The following is a 26,156-nucleotide window of genomic DNA, read 5'->3' as shown; positions in this document are numbered from 1 at the left end:
CTTCTTTTTCTTTTGTTATTCTGATTACCACCTCTGATATTCTCACTTATTCTTTCAAGACCACACCATTTTAAATCCTCAATTTTATGGCCTGCTTCCCTCCAGTGTTCCGTCAGGGGGGCTCCAATCTTATTGGTCCTAATGGCTGAGCGGTGTTCATTCAGACGAAGCCTAAGTTCCCTAGACGTTTCGCCTACATATGGTCTATTGCAGGGGCATTGAATGAGATAGATTGCATTTGTAGTTCTACAATTAATAAAACTCCTAATATTAATTGTTTTGTCATTCACTGTGATCGAGCTGCCTTTAATTATATTGCCACAATTCACACAACCTGCACATGGGTGGGTTCCTGTTGGTAAAGGCTTTCCATCTATGGTGGTTTGCACATTCCTGTGGGACTCCTTGTATGTATGTACAAGGGAGTTCCTGATGGTTCTGTTCCTCCTATATGAGATCATAGGTTTAGGGATGGGTTCCTGTGCCTTATCTGAAATTAGGTGCCAATTCCTATTTATTATATTTTTTACTTTAAAGCTAACCTGGGAGAAGTTGGTCACGAACATGATTGGCTGTTCTTTCTGTTGATTGTTTTGTTCCTCATTAAACAGATTTTCCCTGTTGAAATATTTAGCTCTTTTATAAGCATGTTTAATCATTCTCCTTGGATAGCCCCTTTCCAAGAATTTTTCTTTCAACCTGTTAGCATGAGTTTCGTAATCTGTCATTGAAGTACAGTTCCTTCTCAGACGAAGGAACTGACCAAAGGGAATGTTATTTTTCTGTGATGGTGGATGGTTACTTTTGTAATGGAGCATACTATTTCTATCAGCTGGTTTGGTATATAGTTCTACCGTTAGTCTCCCTTCTTGATGCTTGATCAGGATGTCCAAAAATTCTACCTGGGTCCTGCTGATATGAATGAATTCCTGATATGGTTAAACCTGGGAGACGCAAATTTAAAATTCACATCCCATATCAGCAGGACCCAGGTAGAATGACAGATTACGAAACTCATGCTAACAGGTTGAAAGAAAAATTCTTGGAAAGGGGCTATCCAAGGAGAATGATTAAACATGCTTATAAAAGAGCTAAATATTTCAACAGGGATAGCCCCTTTCCAAGAATTTTTCTTTCAACCTGTTAGCATGAGTTTCGTAATCTGTCATTCTACCTGGGTCCTGCTGATATGGGATGTGAATTTTAAATTTGCGTCTCCCAGGTTTAACCATATCAGGAATTCATTCATATCAGCAGGACCCAGGTAGAATTTTTGGACATCCTGATCAAGCATCAAGAAGGGAGACTAACGGTAGAACTATATACCAAACCAGCTGATAGAAATAGTATGCTCCATTACAAAAGTAACCATCCACCATCACAGAAAAATAACATTCCCTTTGGTCAGTTCCTTCGTCTGAGAAGGAACTGTACTTCAATGACAGATTACGAAACTCATGCTAACAGGTTGAAAGAAAAATTCTTGGAAAGGGGCTATCCAAGGAGAATGATTAAACATGCTTATAAAAGAGCTAAATATTTCAACAGGGAAAATCTGTTTAATGAGGAACAAAACAATCAACAGAAAGAACAGCCAATCATGTTCGTGACCAACTTCTCCCAAGTTAGCTTTAAAGTAAAAAATATAATAAATAGGAATTGGCACCTAATTTCAGATAAGGCACAGGAACCCATCCCTAAACCTATGATCTCATATAGGAGGAACAGAACCATCAGGAACTCCCTTGTACATACATACAAGGAGTCCCACAGGAATGTGCAAACCACCATAGATGGAAAGCCTTTACCAACAGGAACCCACCCATGTGCAGGTTGTGTGAATTGTGGCAATATAATTAAAGGCAGCTCGATCACAGTGAATGACAAAACAATTAATATTAGGAGTTTTATTAATTGTAGAACTACAAATGCAATCTATCTCATTCAATGCCCCTGCAATAGACCATATGTAGGCGAAACGTCTAGGGAACTTAGGCTTCGTCTGAATGAACACCGCTCAGCCATTAGGACCAATAAGATTGGAGCCCCCCTGACGGAACACTGGAGGGAAGCAGGCCATAAAATTGAGGATTTAAAATGGTGTGGTCTTGAAAGAATAAGTGAGAATATCAGAGGTGGTAATCAGAATAACAAAAGAAAAAGAAGGGAACAATTCTTTATGTCAACCCTGAACAGTGTCAGGTGTGGCCTAAACTCCAAGGAGGATTGGGAGAGAATTATCCAAGGATAACACTGAATGGAGACACAAGATCTGAACAAAACTTGTGTACCCATGACTCTTCCATCCACTACTCTTTATAGGATAAGTTTATAAGCAAGGAAGGGGCCGGTAAACAGTCTAGGAGGCAAGATAGTAGCGGCATAAAATAAGGAGAAGGACATAAGCAAGAAAGAGTCTAGGTAGGCAAAATAATAGCGTTATTAAAGAAGCAGTGCAGTAGCTAACAAAATTTCTCAATGTGTAATGATAACAAAAAGCACATCCGCTTGAATAAATTATCCCACACAGAAGAACCCTTATTAAACATCAGAATCCTTCGCGTAAATATCAAAAGCCAAAAACGATGATGCGCTGAAAAACGCGCAAGGTTACCTAGCATCCTTTTAATTCCATCAGAGGAAATAGTAAACATAGCAGAAGGCAAATAGACTGCCGTTTTCCGCGGCAAAAACGGCAAACATTAGGTTGTCTAGGCAACTTCACTCGGATTGGCAGATAGAGAACCATTCAGCATGGTAATGTTTGCAATCATCAAACGCAGAAGGACTCTTAGCAAACATTAGAATCCATCGCGGAAATCCTAAAAGCGAAAACGAAGAGGCAAGGAAAAACGCGCTAGTTTACCTTGCAATCCTTCAACATTATTAGAGGAGGCAAGTTACAAAACGTAATGAAAATAGGATGCCGGTTCCGTATTACGGCGGATAGCATTCGGTTGCCTAGGCAACTTCATTCTGATTGGCCGGCAGGAAACCAATCAGCATCAGAGGAAATAGTAAACAAAGCAGAAGGCAAATGGACTGCCGTTTCCGCGGCAAAAACGACAAACATTAGGTTGTCTAGGCAACTTCACTCGGATTGGCCGAGAGATAACCATTCAGCATGGTAATGTTTGCAATCATCAAATGCAGAAGGATTCTTACCAAACAGTAGAATCCATCGCGGAAATCCTAAAAGCGAAAACGAAGAGGCAAGGAAAAACGCGCTAGTTTACCTTGCAATCCTTCAACATTATCAGAGGAGGCAAGTTATTATACGTAATGAAAATGGGATGCCGTTTCCGTATTACGGCGGATAGCATTCGGTTAATTAATTAATTAATTAATTGCAGGTTTATATAGCGCTAGGATCGACTCCCGGAGGAGTATCTCCACGCTTCGACCGCTGCGAAACCCTTCCTGGCTTCCCTGAGAGATGGTCCCTTAGTGGGTATCTCCAGGGTGAGACCAGGCATCCCCGGCGGTCTGGTGGGGCCGTTAGTGAAGATGAGGCAAGCTAATGCCCAGAGTTGCCGAGTGTGATCGCTGATCAAAGTGGGCACCGAGGCGAGAGAATTATCGAGTCCACTGACCCTGGTCCAGAAACCTGCCTCGTCGGGAATCGAACCCTGGTCCCGGGCCGTCCTCTGCTCTCGGGTCTGCCGCCTCTAACCAGTGAGCCACACTACTTCACTGCAAGTAAACTATGCAACTTCATTCTGATTGGCCGGCAGGGAACCAATTAGCATTGGGGATATATTAAGCCAATGAAAGCGCGTCTAATATAAGAACATCGCGCTGAAACAAACATTCAGTCTTTGTAACCGGATCGGAGCAGACCGAGGAAGAGACGCCAGAATAGACTGCCAGGACGAAGGAGCAGGGAGGCCGATTACTAATGAAACGGTAAGGATACGAATAGGGAAACCCTTGATGGTAGAAATAGAAATTATAACATAACTATAGTAGTGATTCCAAAATATTGATAAGTGTTTACAAATATAGATTCCTAGATGATAATAACTAAGGTAAAAACTTGCCAAAATCTAGAAAGACACAGGAAAAGTTTTTCCTAATAGGTGCTTATACTTACAACCAGAAATTGATAGCGTGTATAATAATAGACTCCCAGATGGGAACAACTAAAGTAAAAACCTGGTAAAATTTACAAAGTGTTTATTCTTGAATATAGCCACGAACTCTGATATCCATAAAAGGGACTGAGGATCAGAACAGTCAAGGAACTGCAACAAGCAGATATACTTCTTTGGTGAGTTATAAATCAGCCACTAATAAATAATTCTCTGAGGCTACAATTTATATTGGAATAAATGTTATGAATTTATAACTAAACAACCAAATGTTTCCCAGGGTCAATGAAGAAACCCATATAAGAAAAGTACGGTGGCTCCTCCTGGTAGTCAAAGACAAAGCATACCAAGTGTAAATTGAAGGTATATATCAATATATCAATAATTAAATTTCACACACAATATTTGAAGTCAGGGATTTTATGAGCTTCATCTATAAACACGTCTTTTATGATAGTTGTAGACGTGGACACCTCATGTAGATATTGAGGTGCTAAAATTCTTTTCCTATATCCATTTTCTATCCAAGGCGAAACACCAAACAGAAATTGTTATTAAGCCCATAATTAAGACGGCAACAAGACTCTGAACGGAAAACGCTGTCCGGTGGGGAATTTATTCCACTGGTTTTAAGGTACGCAATGAATTGAGGAATACCTTTAGTATATGAATAGGACTTATTCCATCTAAGCTCCATAAGCATTGGACCACACAAGTCCATGGGAGAGGTAAACACTATTAGTTTTGTTCAAAGTGTATGAGCATAAATAGTATGGGGAACATGTCGCATAACTCAATGTTTCAAAGGAGCGAAGAATGTTTAAACAAAACCTTAGACATTTTAAAACTGTACTAGCGTATAACTGAAAACCCTATGTGTAAAATTAAATGTTTGTTTTGAACTAGAGATGCCCAAAGATTAGCTGTAGTTATTACAACTGTGATTAAGTAAAAATCTGTGAACACTTAATAGATTGCACCAATGCAACTTAGAGTAACTCTGTGTTTGTTTTTTTAAAATTTTTTAAATTTCATGTAGAATCTGTCCTGAAGAAGGTACAAACCCAAGAAAACCGAAACGCCGCGTCGACCTGTGATTCTTTGTTTTTAACTGTGTTTATTCAAATGTATTTAATGATATGTTTTTGAAAATGTTTTATACTATGCAACAATGAAATTTTAACAATGTATATATACAATAAATGTTTGACAGAGTAACCCATGGTGTGAAAAATCTTATTTTATCTTTGACATTATTGACATTGTGTCTTGTTTATAGGCTTTGTTTCAAAAAACATAGTTTGTGTTCACGGTGGGGAGTACTAAATAACTGCAGTTCTGAACAAGGGTGTATAACAGTCATCTCCTTATGAATCTGGCATCTTTAGGGACATAAGCAAGGAATTGGTCTTACCATACACTGATAGAAGTTGAGTACAAATCATTGTAACTTTACCTCTCCCGCCATATTCAATGGCATGCTTCATAAATATGTTTCTTTGAGAATGAAACGTTCACCCTAGAACTTAAGAACCAGGTGTGAAATTCAGTCTCAGACTGTTCTCTCGTGGGGACACCCCTGTCTTTTAAGAGAATGAAAATAGGCACAGAGTGTATGGTGGTGAATAAAAGTGGCATAAGGTGGAATCTAAACTAGGAAGCCTGTCTATTCGGCATTCTTGACATTCGGCATATTAGGCCAAGGTTCAATGCCTGTCCCGGTAACCATTGAAGGGACTGTCTGGGACCAGAACACAAATGTGGATATTTTAAGATTACTTTTGGGCCAGTCAGAAAGTACCCTAGAGAGGATTCAGAGTTAGATGGTCATCTTGGCTGATATTCTTAACCCAGCAAAGGCCTGTGCCGTAGAGGGGCCCATCCTGTTTGTTCAAACCCTGACAGCGACAAGTAACTCCAAAATGTCCATGTGAAACAGCAGAAAAAGGCTACTATGCACAACAATAAAGAAGCATTACATAAACACTAGGGAACTAAACCCTTAAATGACGACACAAAGGCACAACCTCCACTCATTAGACAAAAAATCTTTCAAACTAAGGTAATGCAGCATTTGGCCAACTTACGGACAACAAAGTGATACCCTAGGACAAACAAATGGAACACGGTCATTAACATACTACTGTTTTTAAGTTGTCATTTATTGAGCATTACCTCCAACACAGACAGAAGCCTGACCAAATCTACATAAAGGCCCTCATTAAAACTGGGAATCCGAAATGTATTAAAATGACCATACCCTGTAGGTTTTCCCTGCACGTTTTTCACCAGGTAAAAGTATCAGAATTTGTGCAAACAAAAATAGCTTTTGAGTATCAGGCCTCTGAATGGGTAAGACTTGCAGCATTAACAGGTTATCTCTCGTTTTGAGTTGTGCGACTTGTAATAATGCGGTATTCCCACATCCAGGAACCACCGCACATCATGGTATTGGTATTTACTGGGTGTAGTAAATATGTAGTTACTTATTTTCATACAGCGTGGACATTACCCAAAAGTGTTTGAGTGCCTTATAATAGACCACGAACGTTACAGAAGGTGCAAAATTACAAAGCAGTCATTAAATATTCCACAGGATTACAAGTGTACACTTTATAGCTTTAAAAAACTGTTCGCTTAACAATAAAGAAAGATCACTCTACAGAGTCCATCATTGAAATGGCAGATCAGTTGCCGATCAACTGGGCACACATAATGAGAACATATGTGTCACTAATATACAGAGGAAGGGGAAAGATTGTTAATACTTTCCTCCAGTTTGTCCACCAAACCACTGCCAGCCCAACCAAGTGTCACACATCAGATGTTAGACTAACGCATGGCAGTGCAGAATGCAGCATCACTGCACTGATATGCAATGTCACGCCAGTTAAGTGGCACTGCTCTGTGCTTAACGTTTCCTAGGTGCTTCCAGCACAAGGGTGCATCGGTCAGCACGGGGTCTGCTGTCTTAGGGTGGAGGAGTGAGGGGATGCTAGGGGCGTGCTCCCTGTTTGGTAGCTTCGGTCTGGACCGTCTCCCTGCCTCCGCTACTACATTTAAGTCCCTAAGGATGTTGTGTTCCTCATGGTTTTTTTCTTGCCCTTTTCAATAAAAACACACGTTGCTACCTTTGTTTTAGTAGTTCTTTGTTTTTTTAAAATCGCTCAAAGTTTGCATATAGCAGATTTTTCTAATTATTTCAATGCTACAACATCCAGTTTAGTAGTTATTTTAGACAGAGATAATGTTTCACTGCTAGAAGTATTTTTTATATGTATATGCCTCTGAGCAAACTACCATCCAAGTGGAAATATTCTTCTACAAATTTTACAGCGAATAACAATAACACATTTATAAATGTCAACACTAAGCAGTACTCATCCGGTATTCCACAGCAGCAAACACGACGTTGCAGTTACCCATACACTATCTGGACTTGAACTAAGTAAAAATGTAACCAGGTTGCGGTCATGTGTTCCACTTTCAGCTCGTTTTGCTTTTTTAGTTTTCTGCACGTTTTAGAAACAAAACTACAATTCCCAGAATTCAACTTTGCTGTCATCTAAAAAGTCAAGTAAAGGCTGAAGGTGACACCCAGCATTTTTTTTTTAAATGTGTCCTATTGCATGCACATAAGTACTGTGCTAAAGTATCACTCAAAGTGTAAATCCTGAGGCATATGCAGAGCCTGAGTCGGGGGTACACGTAGGTACACAGCGTCCACCCACTATTTTCACAGGGTGGACGCTGTCCACCCTGCCAAGATGTTGGGCCCCACAGAAATATGTTGAACTTGTCCCAGTTTGATTTTCAGGCACCAGAATACATTCAGCAGCTCCTGCACATGGTCTGCTTTCCATTCCCAGCAGCAACGTGCAGGCAGCTTGGGGGGGAGGTATGGGCTAGGGGGGGTGGGTTTATCTCCAGCTGTGCTTAAGATAAAGAAAGAAGTTAAGGGGCCATCAGCCTCCTTTTGATAGAGTATACGACTGGAGGCAGCCTGGATACTCACTCTACATACAAATGCAATGGAGAGGAAACAAAAGCACACAGCTTGTTATCTCTTCACAGGTACTTAAGATATGCATGCTTTTTACTTTGTTCAGTCCCTGTATACAAGTGCATGCACTGTAAGAATATCAGATGGGTTTGTCATTTACACAACCAACAATTTAAACAGCACTATCGTATTGTTTTTTCTAGCACTACGCATCCCTATGCAGAGTGTTAGAGCACTTTACATAACTTACACATTATCCAGTCAAAATAAATCGCATAAGTGTGCAAATCAATGTACAAGGTTTGTTGCATGAGACAGTCTGGGTTACAAGGTGAAGGAGTCATGCCCTTCATATCTCACTGGGGTCTACTAGAAGGATTACAATTCATGAATTGCAAGTGACAAAAGCATCTCTGTGTTCAAAGCAGTATCCACTCTCCTATCTACATATAATAAAAATCTGTGATCTGCATATTACATGCATGTGCTTTGCAGGAGACAACTTTTAAAAAAAACATTTTATTGCATTTTCAGTTGGCAAATGTAATATCAGACACATATCAGAGCACTTTTGCATAATTATGTGGTACATTTACGCTCACAACATTGTAAAAGATGCACACCATGTGTGTTACGATATCCTGAATAACAAACCCCAAGAAGGTAGCAAAAAAATAGAGGTAACAATCCCCAAACGCCACCCCGTTTCCAAAAAAACTGTGAGTGAGTTTTGCAGGAGACAACTTAATCTTCTATAGTACTTTGATTCAAATGTGGGGCTACAAAAAACACAGATCTTTAAGCAAATGCGTTAACCTCCAGAGTTAGCTCACCAATATTATTATTCCCTGAGATTTACTTGGCACCTCTGCAGCAGATGCCTTAACCCCATAAAATATTTTAAGATGCAGACCTTGCAACCAATTAAGCAGAACGGATCTACTGCCATGCTTTTTCTTGTTGCTAATTTCTTTGTGGCAGGGTTTTAAAAAAAAATGTGTTAATTGAGGCCCAGATTTTGCGTCAGAATTGCAACACTTTTTTGGCACAACCCCGACTCCAAATCTCATTTGTTAAATATCATAATGCACTTAAATGGGCTCATGATATACCTGATAAACAAATGTGGGAGATCTTAGCTTCTGATGTCACTTCTTGTGATGTCACGTGGAATGTCACGCGTCGTGACGTCATATGCTGTGATGACACGCATCATAATGTCACTTGCATACTGCCTAAGTTGGTCAGTCCCCCCACTTCTTTTTATAGAATTTGTGCCCTGGGCATAGGAATGTTACATAAACACGCGGAAAAGATGGAAAGGTCACACATAAGCGGTGTGAGAACTTGGCAGCTATGCACTGCTCCGATGGCATGCAGCTCTGAGTGACGTAAAACAGCAAAGACGCCGTGCTCCCACCGAACGTCAAAACTCCCAAGCCGTTCATCTCTCATATGTAGTCTGTCCCGACCTTCCACATTCGACAAACTGGATATGTTCTTAACAATGCAAATAACACGGCGTGTGCAGCCGTCATTCAGGGTCCACACACGCTGTACTCAAACCTGCCCTCAGAGAGCAGCTTCCAGTGCTCGTGGAGCCGGTATGCGAGTGTATGTAAAGTTTACATACACCCTGCCATTGTAAACACTAACAGGGTGCTTCTCCCCCAGAGTGCGCCCTTTTAGCGCCTCTGCCTTTAATTCAAATTCGGATTCAAAATGCTTAGGCAGAACTTTTTTCAAGAGCAGCAGCTGAAGCTATTCAGTTTGTAGAATTCACTGGGGATAGGTCAGTGTGTAAGGTACACCTATACACAGACTTTTCAACTCACACACAACCTCTTTAACCACGGATGCTCTATATTTGTAAAAACACCATATCCGCGATGTTATCTGATAGAGCAGTGCTGGGCGGGGCTGCAGGCGGCTGCCCTGTCCACTCCTCCATCTGCCAGATTCCAGTCCGGTGCCGGCTGGCTCGGGCTCTGCTCAGCCAGGAAGTACCTGTTCGCCCAGGCTTCACCCCGGCCTGTGTGTGTGGTGAACACAATGGCCTGTTTATCCCCACGACAGCAGCCCTCCTGCAAACACTGCTCCCAGCCCAGGAGAGGTTTTCGTGCGCGGCAGGCTGCATCCACTGAAGAACAGGGAAGGAAGGGAAGCTAATGTATGGTCCAAGGTTGAATGGCAGGGATCGGAGAATGTACCTTTGTAAATGCAATTCACAGCTGCCCAACTCCAGGCACAGAAATGTGGGTTGTAACACTTTGTGAATATTCAGAGCTTGATTGCCAAGCATCGACAACAGATATAAGCCGAAAGGTGCTTCCCTCCCTGAAGTCCAAGAAAGGAACTGAATGTTAACAGAGAAGTATTTGCACAGCTTTCTCCAGATTCCAGCAGAGTACAAGCCAAATTAGTTAAAAAAAAAAAAAGTTCACTATTTCCGGCATTGGAGGCCAACAAAGATCAAGACAAGTTAATGGGGAATCCCAAAATCCAGTTTTCCTTATAAAGTCAGGTATAGTCCCCACTCCTTTCCTACAAACGGAGTCCTCACTTTAGGTCTGTGGGACACGGACGGACAGTCACCATACCCTTTGCAGAAACGTTAGACCCCTGCATAGCTCTGCCCTGAAGCTGGGGCTTGCATTTGGTCAGGTGAAATCACAGCATTCATTGTGTGACAATAGTGGCACCGAGAGGGCCCAGCCCTGCTCAATGTGTCTATGCCTGCTGCACTGTGGTATTTGTATCGCACCTCATACCCCAACCAAAGTCCTAAGGCACTCGGCCGTGACTAAAACTAGTCCGCCCATCGTGCTTGTTTGGTAGTGTGTGGCTTATATTATGTGGCCTGCGTAGAAAAGTCGTTGGTGTTGTGGATTAAGGCAAGTGATGTGGTTTTGCGTGCACACTGCATAATGCGTAGAAGAATCCCTTGTAGTGTATACTTGTCAAATCTGCATATGCGGCCAATCTTTGTATTGGGGTTTGCAGGGATGTGCGGAGACAGCGAAAGCCCGAACAACTATAGGCCAATAGCTAGGATCCCTTTTGCCGCCAAAATTCCAGAAAAACTATTAAATAAACAATTATCCCGATACTTACTGGACGGCAACTGGTTGGACCACTCGCAGTTCGGTTTTCGTGAAGGGCACGGAACAGAAACCGCCCTTATTACAGCGGTGGAGGAACTCAGACAAGTACTGGACAACGGATCGAAGGCCGCCTTGATGTTACTTGATCTATCGGCGGCCTTCGATACGGTCAGCCATGAGATCCTCATAACACGCCTCAAAACAGCACAATTGCATGAATAAGCTTGTGCACTCATCGCCTCCTATCTAGAGAATAGAACCTTCTCAATAGAATCAGGAGAGGCAAAATCTAATCAATTCAACCTACCATGTGGAGTCCCGCAGGGCTCCTCGATTAGCCCCACTCTTTTTAACTTGTATGTCACCCCCCTTGCACAACTAATAAGGAACTGTGGATTCACCCCAATATCCTACGCGGACGATACCCAAATTGTGGTGTCAATAAATGAAGACGTAGAGAACACAGCAGAAAAATTTCAAATCTGCATGGCACAAATCAGCCAATGGATGAGAACAAATTGTCTAAAACTAAACGGGGACAAAAGTGAGGTCATGATCCTAGGAGGGGACAAAAAAATATGGTCCGATTCATGGTGGCCAAAAGAACTAGGAGGATGTCCTGAACCAACAGAAAAGGTAAAAAATCTGGGAGTCACTCTAGACACTAATCTCTCCTTTGACGCCCAAGCGAATAAACTGGCATCATCACTATGGTACATTCTAAAAATGATTAAGAAAGTCCTACCCTACCTACCACATGACTCACGAAAAACAGTGGTGACAGCATTAGCATTGTCCAGACTGGACTACGGGAACGGCCTATATGCTGGAGCCAGGAAGAAAATCCTAATCAAACTCCAACGTCTGCAGAATGCAGCAGCCAGGCTGGTACTAGGGATACCAAAATTTGAAAGAATCAGCCATAAACTTAGAGACCTACACTGGCTACCAATCGAAAAGAGGATACAATTCAAAACACTCTGCCTAGCATATAAAGCAATCAATGGAATTGGATCCCAATTTTTTAAAACCCATTTAAAACTATATGAGCCAAATAGACCTCTCAGATCCGGCCAAAAGAAAACAATTGCGGTACCAAGATTCAAGAGAGCAAACTGGGGCGGAAGAAGCTTCATGGTACACACAGCAAGAATCTGGAACCAACTACCGCTAGATATAAAAACCAGTCCATCACTGAAAACATTCAGAAAGCAAGTTAAAACGTGGCTTTTCTCAGTATATCCCTAAATCAACATCTTCAAGAATCAGAGCTGAATCACAGCGCCAAGACGCCTATGGGCAATCGCGCGCTTTACAAATGCATAAATCAAATCAGATCAGATCCACAGAGGAAATGTTTGGGGGCCTGCTTCAGTGCTGGGGAAGTAGTCACCCTGTTATGGCCAGTTGTAGCTGTGCTTAGGACATTAGAGTGGATAACGACCTCACCTCCATCACAGTTTTCTTTATATAACTTCTCCCTGTGGGTCAACAGAACGTAATCAGATTAACAAAAGCGGCCAAGATAGTGCAGTAATTGTACATAGTTTGTGATTGGATAAAAAGGACCAGTCTGCCCATTTTCCAGTCTACTCATGACATTTAGATTTAATGTGAGCTTTCATTTACTTTTTGCTCTAGAATTACATTTCCCAAACATGCTGCATTTTTAACGGAGTCCGGTACAAAGAGTGGATCACACAGAACACAAAAAGGTAGGGTGCTGGCACAAAAAAAAAAATAGTAAAGAAACCCCGGATTGGATCAGTCAACTCCTACTGTATTCAAGATGGGACCGATTAGAGCAGGAAGGCCATCCTTAAAGGAAGAGGATGCTTCACACACATAATAGTGTCATTTTTACATCATTGGCATCCACTCCCCACCCAGGTAAGATAGTACTACAAGGGCGGACTCCACCTCTGCGAAGACTTGGCGATAGGAGGGAGCTCTTTCATAAAACTACTGGACAGGAACAGGATCCAGATAATCTAAAACTATCTTAGAGTTCCTCTGTGATCACCTTTATTAGTGAGTATACTTAAAACACTTCTCTCAACGGGTACCAGAGAGTGCAATGACTCAGGTCTGTCTCTTATTTGCCAACATGTTTCTGCTCTCAATATTTTGCGTATTAGGCCTGGGGCATTCATCAGGGCTAATGGTTCCCAATAGTATTAGTCTAAGTGTCTAGTAGACGTTAGGTGGTGATGCAGGTGCATCAACCAATATATGCACCACAGAGAGTCATACCTGGGCTTCTAATTTCCCGAATTCCGTTGATAACCCTAGGTTTTAGGAATACCGGTAGGCTGGTCAAAAAAGGGGGTACTATCCTTTATAGTCACATTTTCAGCAAAAGGGTCACCACTCGTGTGACCCTAGCCTCTTGGAGTGGAAGATATAATGTAAATAGGTCAGTGGGTTACTGCTTTTGTCAGAGAGATTCTTTTGTTACTTGCAGTTTATAAGTTAAAATCCTAACCTAGAACAGTGAGCTATTAACTGTCATCAAAGAGCTACACGTAAACTGCACAGTATAGATTAGAGCGTTATAAATTCTGAGTTTGTGCTTTTCCAGACCAAGCACTCAAACTATATTGTCAACCAATATGGATGACATGTTACTCTTACACTATGCAGTCCTGTCTTATGTAACAATTCCTATACACCGATTTACACATGTATGATTGACTGTGTAATGTATGTGTGATGTAAAGTGTTCTGGCACCCTACACTACTATGAGTGGCGCAATAAAACAAATTAAATGCATCTGACAAAGAGTGGTTATGGAGACTTGAAAGACACTGCGCCCTTGGCCTGGTCGCCCCCACACCCCCTGCCTGCTCCTCCTACCTGCTGCCTGTGCCTCTATCTGCACGACGCCCCAGCCGCCGCAGGACCGCCGCTGAGCCGCCCCAGCCGCCGCAGGGCCGCCGCAGCCACCGCAGGGCCGTCCCAGCGCCGCCCCAGCCACCGCAGGGCCGCCGCCGAGCCCCCAGGTTTTCCCGCCGGATTACTGCGAGACCCCGCCCCCCCGCCCGCCGATTGGCTCCCGCGCTCCCCGCCTCCCCGCACACCCTCCCTCCCGGCTCCCCTCTTATGACGCCCCCAGAGCGACCGCGCAGCGGACGCGCGCAGCGGGAGCACCGATTGAGCGCCGAAGGTGCGCCAAAGGTAAGCCCGTCTACGCGCGTCCGTGCCTGGACCGCGCCCAGCGCCAGGACCCCTGGCCCCCGCAGACCCCAGCCCACCCGCCGGACCTACAACGCCGCCACCCTCAACACCGGCCGAATCCCGGGTTGCTACCGAGCCACCCCGAGACGAACCCACGGACCCTTCAGCTGCCACGCCTGCAACTTCACCTGAATCCGGACCTGCACTACACCAGCACCCACCAAGCCGAACAACAACAGCAACCACCTGAAGTGCATCCTCCTCAACACCCGCTCCGTCCACAGACACTCCATCGAACTCTGGAACCTCCTCGACACCACAGCTCCCGACATCGCCTTCCTCACGGAAACCTGGATGAACGACTCCTCAGCGCCCGACATCGCCATCCCAGAGGGCTACAAGATCACCCGAAGAGACCGCGACAACCACACTGGAGGAGGCATCGCCATCATCTACAGGGACACCATCCGCATCAAGACCAACACCGACGGCACCCTGACAACCGCCGAACACCTGCACTTCCAGATCCACACGGACCCCAAAACCACCCTCAGAGGCACCCTGATCTACCGACCCCCGGGACCACGCACACAATTCAGCGAGGACATCGCCGACTTCATCAGCCCGCATGCCCTCCCCTCCGCCGACTACATCCTCCTGGGGGACATCAACTTCCACCTGGAGAACAACAACGACCGCAACACCATCACCCTGCTCGACAACCTCGCCACCCTCGGTCTCAAGCAGCTGGTGTCCACCCCCACCCAACTCGCCGGACACACACTCGACGCAGTCTTCTCATCCTGCAAAGACATCGTCTTCAGCCACGCCACCGGACTCCACTGGACGGACCACAGCTGCGTCCACTTCACCTTCAAAAGAACGACGATCCACCACCACCAGCAACAGGTTGCTCGAAGAAGCTGGAACAAGATCACAGCCGACCAGCTCGCCGCTTCCCTGAGCCAGCACCCTCCCGCCAGCTCAGCGAACCCCAGCCAGGCCGCCGACAACCTCACGAAGTGGATCAGCAACTGCGCGGACGAACTCGCCCCACTGAGGACCCCGCCCAGCAGACCCGGCAGCAAGAAGGCCCCATGGTTCACCGACGAACTCAAGAGCTCCAAGAAGAACTGCCGAGCCCTTGAGAAAGCCTGGAGAAGGGAACCAACACCGGACAACATGACCACCCTCAAGCTTGCCACCCGCAAGCACCACCAACTGATCCGCGCCACCAAGAAAACTGCATTCAAGGACCGGCTGGACAACAACGCACACAACTGCAAGGAACTCTTCAACATCGTGAAAGAGCTCTCCAACCCCAACTCCGGCAACAACGACATCACCCCATCGCAAGACCTCTGCAACTCCCTCGCCTCCTACTTCCACAGCAAGATCGCGGACATACACAACAGCTTCAGCACTCAACCGACGAACGCCACGACCGAACCACCGCCCCCCACCACCACCCTCCGCGCCTGGACTCCGATCAGCACCGATGACACCAATCCCCATGATGAACTCCATCCACTCCGGATCTCCAACCGACCCCTGCCCTCACCACGTCTTCAACAAGGCCGACGCTGTCATCGCACCCCACCTGCGGGACATCATCAACACCTCCTTCGACACCGCCACCTTCCCGGAGAGCTGGAAGCATGCCGAACTCAGCGCCCTACTCAAGAAACCTACAGCGGACCCCACCGAACTCAAGAATTACCGCCCCATCTCGCTCCTCCCGTTTCCAGCCAAAGTCATCGAGAAGACCGTCAACAAGCAGCTGGCCGCCTTCCTCGAGACGAACGGATCCCTCGACCCCTCACAGTCTGGCTTCCGAGCCAACCACAGCACTGAGACCGCCCTCATCGCGGCCACCGATGACTTCCGAGCCCTGATGGACAACGGAGAAACAGCGGCCCTCATCCTCCTAGACCTCTCCGCGGCCTTCGACACTGTATGCCACCGCACCCTAGTGTAGCGCCTCAGCAACGTCGGAATCCAGGAGAGGGCACTGGAGTGGATCATCTCCTTCCTCGATGGAAGAACACAGAGAGTCCGACTACCACCGTACAAGTCAGAGGCCACTGAAGTCATCTGCGGCGTCCCTCAAGGATCCTCGCTGAGCCCCACCCTCTTCAACGTCTACATGACCCCCCTCGCGGCCATCGCACGCCAGCACAACCTCAACATCATCTCCTACGCTGACGACACCCAGCTGATCCTCTCCCTGACCAACGACCCCGCCGCCGCCAGAGCCAACCTTCACGAAGGGATGAAACACGTAGCCGAGTGGATAACGACCAGCCGCCTGAAACTGAACTCAGACAAGACGGAGGTCCTCATCCTGGGCTCCTCGCCCTCCGCCTGGGACGACTCCTGGTGGCCCCCCGCCCTGGGCACCGCACCCAAACCGACAGACCATGCACGGAACCTGGGCGTCATCCTGGACTCCTCCCTCTCCATGACCAGACAAGTCAACGCCGTCTCCTCGTCGTGCTTCAACATCCTGCGCATGTTACGAAAGATCTTCCGGTGGATCCCCACCGAGACCAGGAAGACGGTCACCCAGGCCCTCGTCACCAGCCGACTGGACTACGGCAACACCCTCTATGCCGGAACCACCGCCAAGCTCCAGAAGAGACTCCAGCGGATCCAGAACACCTCAGCCAGACTCATCCTCGGCATCCCACGACACAGCCACATTTCCGGACATCTGAGAGACCTGCACTGGCTCCCCGTCAACAAAAGAATCACCTTCCGTCTCCTCACCCACGCACACAAAGCCCTACACGATCAAGGCCCGAGCTACCTCAACAACAGCGTCAACTTCTACGCTCCCAAACGCCATCTCCGATCAGCCAGTCACGCCCTCGCCGCCGTCCCCTGCATCCGAAGATCGACAACAGGAGGAAGGTCCTTCTCCTACCTGGCCGCCAAGACCTGGAACTCCCTCCCGACCGACCTGCGCCTGACCCAAGACCACCTCTCCTTCAGGAAGAAGCTCAAGACCTGGCTGTTCGAGCAGTAGCAGAACCCCCCCCCCCCCCCCGCCCCCCCAAGCGCCTTGAGACCCTCCGGGTAAGTAGTGCGCTCTATAAATGTCTTGATTGATTGACTGTTAAAGGGTGGTAGTGAGGGAATCAGTGGCATAGATAGTCACTTTCTTTTTTGTTCTTTTACACAGAGTTTTATATAGCGCGAACTTGACCCGAAGATATCGGGTATCAGAGCGCTTTACATAGCACCAGCTGCATTACATGAGGACACATTCATTTTTGTTAGACACAGGGAGATTAAGTGATTTGCTCAGAATCATAGCATGTTCAGCGTCATTGCAGAGACTCGAACCCGGTTCCCCAGATTCGGGGTCGACCCCCTAACAGTTAGGCTAACTCCTCTCCCCCTGTCGCACTAAGCACCTCCAGCGCTAAAGCCGGCCCGGCATTTACCCCAGTCTGACATTTTAAAGTCTTCATTGTATGCATGCTTGATCACCTGACTGTTTGTGTATACATATAAAACATGACTGGGTGTAGTTGTACTCACAAACTGGTAATTTTACTTTCAAAATTTGTGTCAGCATTTTGCACACATCTAACTGATATTAATATCAATACCCTGCCACTGCTCTTAATGTACATAATTGTAAAAAAAGAAAAAAAAAAAGCAGAGACGTTTTAAGGCGTGGGCAATTGCCCAGCACCTCAACCTTTCAAGGAGCCCCTGGTAATGTGTTCTTTATCTCCGTCTCACCTCTGAATATTATTTATCATAACCACGTTCCCATATCTTGCCTGCATTTACCTCTCACTCCACCTATTTAGAATTCTCCATTTCTGAAAGTTTAAGTATAGCTGAATATTGTTTCGGATCAAGCAGAAAATGTGTAATAACATTCAAAATTAGTTAGAACAAGGGGCCCAAAAATGCACAAAGTGTTCCCTGGAATATGGTTGACCCCATCCTGAATTTTAGGGACCAGTGTGAGACCCGATGATGTAGCATGCCACTACTAGAGTGGGTGAGGGTCTAACATAAGAAAAGGAAGCTCTTTCTTTTCAGTGACATTGGACAGGGTACTCAATTGAGTGAAGGAAAGCTCTGTATGTAGGCGATGGATACCCATTAGTTGTAAGTTTTGAACAGCACACTTAGACCATTGCTGTTTGTTTGCCCTCTCTGTAGCTCACTTGCACACAATAAGGTAGCGAGTGACACAATATTGAGCAAATGCATACTTTATAAATTTGGACCATTTAAAAACTGGAAACAAAATATATCTCATCCCCCCTTAATGCCCTGGCAACCTTGGATCATCTCGCTGGGCAATCTTAGAAGAGGTAGTAGCTGGCCAACAAAGTGCTAAGGACACAACAACATCATACAAATGCTAATATAAGGTTACAATGTTGACAATCCTCACAAAATATATATTTGGTAACAAAGCAAAAAGGAGGATAAATCTGCTATTGGCTCCTTTTCGGGCTTGTGGCATAAATTTCAAGATGGGAGGCCATTGCTACACCTTTTCCATTTGTTATTTTGTTTGTGATGATGTAGCCTATAGAAGTAGCAAAATACTATAAAGGACTTGCTACTGATCTGTGCACGGCTGGCCATATCTACACATCCCAACTTCCATCTTGCTCTGATGCACTGAAAGGTTACTGACAAACTCAGCAAAACACTGCTGTCTTATTTGGTAAGCTTTACTTTTCAACATGCACTGCTCCATGAGATTTATGTTCAATTTTACTATTCAACATTTCTTAATCAGAAATTAAAGTCAAATGTTCTACTCGGACCAAATAAATAATATGATAGCACTGTAAACATGTTTTACTGCTTTAAAGCTGTTGAACTGTGCACATAGATTATTGTTAATAAATGATTGCCTGCGTGGTTCTCTATCAACCAAGCTTCAAAATAAGGTTTCTATCGACCTCAGAAGTGAGAGTGAATCAACTAGCAAAGATTTGAACCTGTGACCTTCACATAAAAGACAGACATCAGTTGATGCATTAGTCCTACTTTATAAGGGTTCAACTGCACCTCAAAAAGAAAAGTGATTTAACTGTATCATATTTCGTGAATTCGTCATGAAAATGTGTTCCCAACACTAATGGTTGAGCAGCCGATTCACAAGTTTTATTCCTTAAGTAAACAGTTTTTCTCGGAGAAATTCATCAGTAAATTCACCTAATCCAGGAGGACTACTACTACTCATAAAAAGTTTTGTGAGTCACACCTTCAAATGGTAGTCAAACGTATTACTGGGCTCTGTCAATTACTGTATTAGTCTACCACTTCAAGAGCCAAAGGCTTTTTAATTAAGCGACTGTAGGAATAAACCAACACCGCACAGAAACGTGTGTTTTTTGTTAAATTGTTGAAATAAACACTCATCCATCAGTGCATCATGGCACTGAAAAAAGCCAAAGTGATGGAAATTACTTAGGATGGGACATGAAGGTTTTCAGAAAAGTTACTTATCCGCTGGCTTAATGAAGCTAAATGTACAATTTGGCAGTTAGGTAAGAAAAAGAGTACCCACCTCTAAATGCTTGCTTTATCAGTAGAGCACAACAATCGGATGAGTAATCAACTCAAAATAATGGGTAATGTTAGCTTACAAAAAAATAAAGTAAACAAATGTAAACCAAGCTCCTGAAAGTCAAAACAGAAGCAACTCTGGTGATATGCAAAGGCCTCCAGAATTGTACCGGTTAAAACAAATAATCAACTGAAACCGTGGGACCCAAGCATTAGTTCCAAGATTCAATGGATTCTGTAGAACTCCCTTGATACTTTCAAAATATAAAGGCCGTAGTTTAATACATCTTATGTATGGATCTAAATCCTCAAGACCAGGGAATGAATATACCAGAAACCTCACTACACTGTGCCGCCATACTAATGGCAATACACATCTCTGTCAGCATAGCATAACATTTATATACATATGTGGCAAAATAGGCTCAGGCTCCAGAAGTGCATCGGGATGACAGTTGTAGCGTATCTAGCCCTGTTCTTGACTTGTGGACACTACTTCCTTTATTCGACCTTGGAGCAGACTTGCCAAAGCAGTCGGAAGGACGTTTTTTATGCAAGTATGTGGAAACTCTACAGCATGCCACCAGAATGGTTTCAGGGGTATAATTACGGTAAATTGGAGTATTTTAAAAATGATTTTCACAAAAATGCAATTGAGCAGTGAAGAATGATGATATCACCTTCTGATTCAAAGATATCTGTTTTGATGAACTTCACTGCCCCCCACCCCCCGCGCGCGCACACACACACTTTTCAAATCCTCGTCGGGGGGAGCCAGAAGGCCCTCACAGGAGGAGCAACAGTACCAAAAGTCCTACCTCAATATTTCTGAGGTATTTCAAACTGCCATTCAAAAAACAGCCTAAGACATGGCTTTGGTCAATCCACTCTGCGTTAAATTGAATGCTAAATGTAATCGGTTATTCGTTTATTTTGCACAGGAGCCTTGCAGCATACCTCTTAATTTACGCTGCCCCTCTTGGACTCATTTTTAGCCACTGATCAAATAAAATTACTCTCACTGACGTCTGTGGGATCCTATGCCTGAAAACCGCACTTAGCCTCCAAAATCGTGCCATCGCCATTGGTTGAGACCATCACCCCCTAAACCCACCCATTCTCACCCTTGACTGAAACGACTAAGGTTGCGGTACAGCTGAGACTATACTTGCATCAAACAAATCAGGAAATAAAGAAATAATAATAAAACGCAATGGTGCCGATAAGGAAAAAAGATACGAAAATGATAGCCGCAGACCACATACATAATTTTAAAAAAAATAGATTATTGGGGGTTAAACGTTTCCCGCAGAAGCTGGAAAGGGTGCTGATGGCTGTACTCACATCCGGGAGGGGAAGACTTCGATCCTGTCTTTGCCCGACATCTTCTAGCCTTGGAGAGGGGCAAACTGCGAGGTGTGTCCGTGTCTGAAGAAATGAGGATCCCAAACCGTACATACACTGCGGATGAGCTGTCAGCTTCTGCCAGTGAACGCCAGGCTCAGCTGAGCTCTGTCACATGACCGTCTGGAGCAGTAGAGATCGAGGAAGGGCTAACAAGGTTAAAGAAATACTGTAATGGTAGCCATCTTCAAATGACGAAAATATTCTATTTAATGTGCTAACTGTGTAAAATTTCTAGAAAAAGCAAGGTTACTAAATTTTAATGATTTGCGCAGTAAAGTATATTAAATACAATAGTTATAACGACCTTGATTTGAAATACACTGTAATACAAATATATTTTCTACAGTTACCTTTCCATCAATCATTTTAAATTGGGATATGATTTTAATCATTTTTAATATTGGATGCCTTTTCAAAATTCATAGTTTCCTCGCTGCTGAATTTTGTTAAAAAAATGTAAAAGATTTTCCGTCACTGCAAGATTGTCGTGAAAATGACTACTTGGATCTTATTCCTTGGTAGTCTTTTTTTCCACCTGTATTTTACATTGATCGTCCTTCTGGTATGGGCTATATTCACAAAGTAGAAACATTAAAAGCACTGGCAAAGACAACAGATATCAGCAATGAAAACATGTTATTCTGCCATGCTCGACAGCATCGTTTATGAAAAAAAAAGCCATGATGTGCTCCTTGCCTCATTTTGTAAGTGTGCACATGCATTCAACACGCATGCACTTGAGGACGAGTAATTGTGATTGGTGACCCAGGGAGAGCATGGCGCGAGCCGGCGTCACCCTGGGATTTTTCGTGCAGTGGAACAATCCACGCAGCGCAATAGGTGCAGGTAGGTCGGGGGGGGGGGACTTACAGGTAGGTATGAAATAGGTGTGCTTTTGGCGGAAGGGCATTCTGTGAGGCTATGTAGTGGTTAGCTTTTGTTGACGGGTTCCTTTCTAGTCAGCGAGTTTTTTGGTCACCTTTGTGGGAGTAGTTGTAATTGTAAGATTATAATATGGTGGAGGGTGAGGCAGTGCGTGACGCGCTGCGTGTCCTTTGCGCTGCGGGCCGTGAGGACCTTTTGAGGCCCTGGGTATCTGAGACTGGGGTGGCGGGCATGGGGCGCCTGAGAAGGAAGGCAGCGAGAGGAGTTATGGAGGCATTGGGGGCATATTTGCCGTCGGACGGCCAAGCTCAGCTGACGCTGGTTTATGGAGAATGAGAGGCGGTGTTGAAGCGGAGCCGTGGCCGTCCTCAGGTCCGAACTGGCCGTAGCGGGCACCGGGCAATCCCCCGGTGCGCCGCACGGGTGGGGGCCGGTTTTGGGCCCCTGGGGGCCAATTTTGTTACAGAGCCGATTTAGCTGCAAAATCGTCCCTGTAACAAAATCGTCCGAAAACCGGCCCTGGCAAAGAGCTCCGCGGCACCCCCAACCGGGCGAGCAAGCACTTTGCCAGGGCTGGTTTTGGTTCCCAGTCCGGCCCTGGCCGTCTTTACCAGCCGAGTGGCGGAGAAAGGCTTCAAGCGTTGCGGTGTTCCTCTGCTTCACCTGGAGAGGCAGGTCAGTTGGGGGCAGTCTCCGCCCATTGTGTGGGCCGGGCTCGGAGAAGAGCCTCGCTAAGGGGTGGGGGGGGGGGTTTCACTGGACGGTAGGTAATTTCTCTTGTTTTGCCTGCGAGCCCCTCACCTACATTACGGCCCAAAGGAAAAATGAATGTTCTCACAAAGCGCTCATATTTTAATATAGGAGGCGCTCCAGCTGATATAGCGCCTCAAGTGATTTTAGGCAAGCGCTCTGCTTTCATAGTGGACTATTCAAGCGACAGTGGGGAAGATGTTTTAGGGGACCCGATAGTGTTCCCTGCACCCCAACACGTGGTAAATCCCTAGACCTGGCCACCCTGGACGTCCCGCGTATGGGAGGGTCAACCATTCCGGTCCTCCTGTACGCGGACGATGCCGTCCTACTTGCACGTACAGGTACGGGATTACAAAGACTGCTAGATCACTTTGGCTCCTTTATGGAAGCCCTGGATTTAAAAATCAATACCTCGAAATCCCACGTAATGGTGACTGGTCTACGCAGGAAAACTATGAAGATCAAAACCTTTAGATGTAATGGAACACCAATTTCAAGGGTACCCTTCTTTTGTTACCTAGGCGTTATATTCGATGAAAGGGGGAACTGGGGCCCCCAGTTGAAACTCAAGGGCAATGTGGTTGCAAGATCTACCACAGCCCTTATGAATTTCTCTAAAAGATTGGGTTCGAGACACATGGAGGCCATGATCCGCATCTACAAATCCAAGTGCATAGCGATTGCCTCATATGGGGCCGATATTTGGGAATATGCCCCAACATCAGGGATCCAAATTATAGAAAAGAAGTTTATACGATCCCTTTTGTCACTCCCACAATCATCCCCTACATATTCAATTCACTGTGAAGTGGGTTTGGGGCATATCTCTGATTACTTAAAAATGGCCCCTCTGTTACGATGGGTCAAAACCTGGCTAAATGAGGAGATCACGCTGAACCACCTAATACTCAAGGTCTGTATGGCCTTGGATAGAGCGGATAGAATACCCTGGCTTGCGTATGTTAGAGCGGCATGCGTGAGGCTGGGGTGCCTGGATATGTATCTATTACCACAGGGCCTCAGGAATGAGGATGTAGGGTGGATCAAGCGCAATTTCCTCAAACTGCTGGAGTTAGAAAGGGAGGAGGTTGAACTCAGGAAAACAAGGGTGCCCGTGCTCACCCATTCTCTTTGCTCTGTATATAGATCCTCTAATAAATCTATTAATGGATAGCAAAATTAAGCCAGTTGTCACCAATGGATTTCGGACTAAAGTACTCGCCTATGCGGACGACGTTGCTATTTTAACCACGGATCCTGATAGTGCCCTGAATGAAATTGTTAGAATCACTTCTGAATTTGGGAGACTATCTGGATATCGTCTTAACGTAGCTAAGACGCAGGTATTATGCACCGGTAATATAAATAAAACGGATAATAGATATCTGGACTCAGTTGTTTATTTAGGAATTACAATCAATGCCCAGCCAAAGGACATCATTAAAGACAATTTTGAGCCATTACTGATCAAAATTAAACAGGATTTAAGGAGAATAGACAAACTTCATCTATCAGTTATAGGAAGGGCCAATGTCATTAAAATGTCTATCTTCCCTAAAATTTTATATAAATTTAGGTCTATCCCTTTCAAAATTGAAGATGCGTTGATAAAGGAAATGGAGTCTATATTCATGAACTTTGTATGGCAGTATGGCAAGGTTAGGAGATCTAGTAGGCTCATGTCCCTACCCCAAGAAAAGGGGGGGTTGGGAATACCCAATCTCAGGTATTACAACTGGGCCTGCTTCCTTACAGGGATGTCTGTGCTTTTCTTACCAGATGATGCTAGATACAGCCAGGGAGTCATCCCTACTATTTATCACCTGGCACTGGGGGGGGAAGTACATGGGATATTGTCAAGGAAACATGACAAACGTTTCTTTAAAGCCTCTGGTTATAAGATTCTTGGAGATATTTGGGGGATATGGTCATCTATTTGTAAAGATCAGGACATCCCAAAGTATAATCAGCACACCCTATTATGGAACTCAGATTTATTTCCGCATCTAAGTGACGATGGCCCATGGAAACATTGGGAAAGACAAGGGATCATTTCATTAGGCCAAGTAATGATTAAAGATGTCTGCAGGCCTCTAGAATTGCTGAGGACACGGTTTTCATTGCAAGGTGTTCAAGAATTTAAGTATATGCAGCTGGTTAATATCATTAAGTCGAAAAGACCAGGTCTGAATATATCTAATGACTGTGCTCTATTAGATTATCTGAAAGGTGGAGGTCATTGAATCAAAGATTTGTACAGGTTACTCATGGAGAGCCTCCCTGATGATTTGATTAAGGTGGAGGAGAGCTGGGCCTCCAAACTGCAGGATCCTGACATTGATCTTGACAGAGCACTGGTAATGGACAAAAGGTTTCTGAGATCATCAAATCTAAGAGCACAGCATTTTAAGACTCTTTTTAATTTATACTATACACCAGCTAAACTGTTTAAATGGGGCAAGAGACTAGACCATAATTGTCCTAGGTGTGGTAATGGGCCAGCAGACGTATTACATATGTTCTGTAATTGTGTAAACTTGGGACCGATTAAAAATGAAATTGAAAAGTTTTTAGAGGGGCTGCTAGCTGTTAAAATTGACCTATCCCCTACACTTTTAATATTTGGTTGTGAGGCAAAGCTAGGTTTGAGCATAGAGATAGAGGCGCTGGTTTTTATTTCGACAGCTGTTCTCAGGATATTAATTGCTGCTGCATGGAAGGATGTGGAGCCTCCAACCTTCCAAATGTGGATGTGTAGGCTGTTAGGGATTCACAATATTGAATCAGAACTTTATGCCCTTAAAGGAATTAAATCCAGAGAAATGGGTTTACGTGTATGGGCACCAGTGGCTAGTTGGAGGAAGGCAAGATGCGCGGCCCTTTAGATTATATCGAGAGATGTCATGGTCAATGCTTTGTATGATTGGTTTTACTCTGTTATTTATTCCTGTCTCTCCTGTCACATATTGCTAATGGTTAATGCTGCTCATATCGTATTTATTATATTATCAAGTGTATTTATATATGTCTATATTTTACGTCGATATATTTATATATACTGATGATTTTAATGTACATTTTGCTGCTGTGAACTTTCAATAAAAAAAAAGAAAAAAGACTGCTAGATCACTTTGGCTCCTTTATGGAAGCCCTGGATTTAAAAATCAATACCTCGAAATCCC

The 26,156-nt window shown here is 44.6% G+C and overlaps 1 protein-coding gene across 1 annotated transcript in view; it reads right to left on the bottom strand.

The window, feature by feature from the left end:
• The window catches only part of ATP6V1D (ATPase H+ transporting V1 subunit D), a 110,336-nt gene extending 88,873 nt beyond the window's left edge, over nucleotides 1-21,463 (bottom strand). Inside the window, exon 1 of the mRNA XM_086951984.1 lies at nucleotides 21,274-21,463. Coding sequence (XP_086808110.1) covers nucleotides 21,274-21,314 — 41 coding nt within the window. The 5' untranslated portion in view covers nucleotides 21,315-21,463. The remainder of the gene's footprint in view (nucleotides 1-21,273) is intronic.
• Nucleotides 21,464-26,156: the final 4,693 nt, after the last annotated feature.

This window comes from Lissotriton vulgaris, unplaced genomic scaffold (genome assembly GCF_964263255.1).
Source record: "Lissotriton vulgaris unplaced genomic scaffold, aLisVul1.2 SCAFFOLD_817, whole genome shotgun sequence".
In the NCBI taxonomy this organism is placed as follows: Eukaryota; Metazoa; Chordata; class Amphibia; order Caudata; family Salamandridae; genus Lissotriton; species Lissotriton vulgaris.
This window is presented reverse-complemented; position numbering and strand designations above follow the sequence as displayed.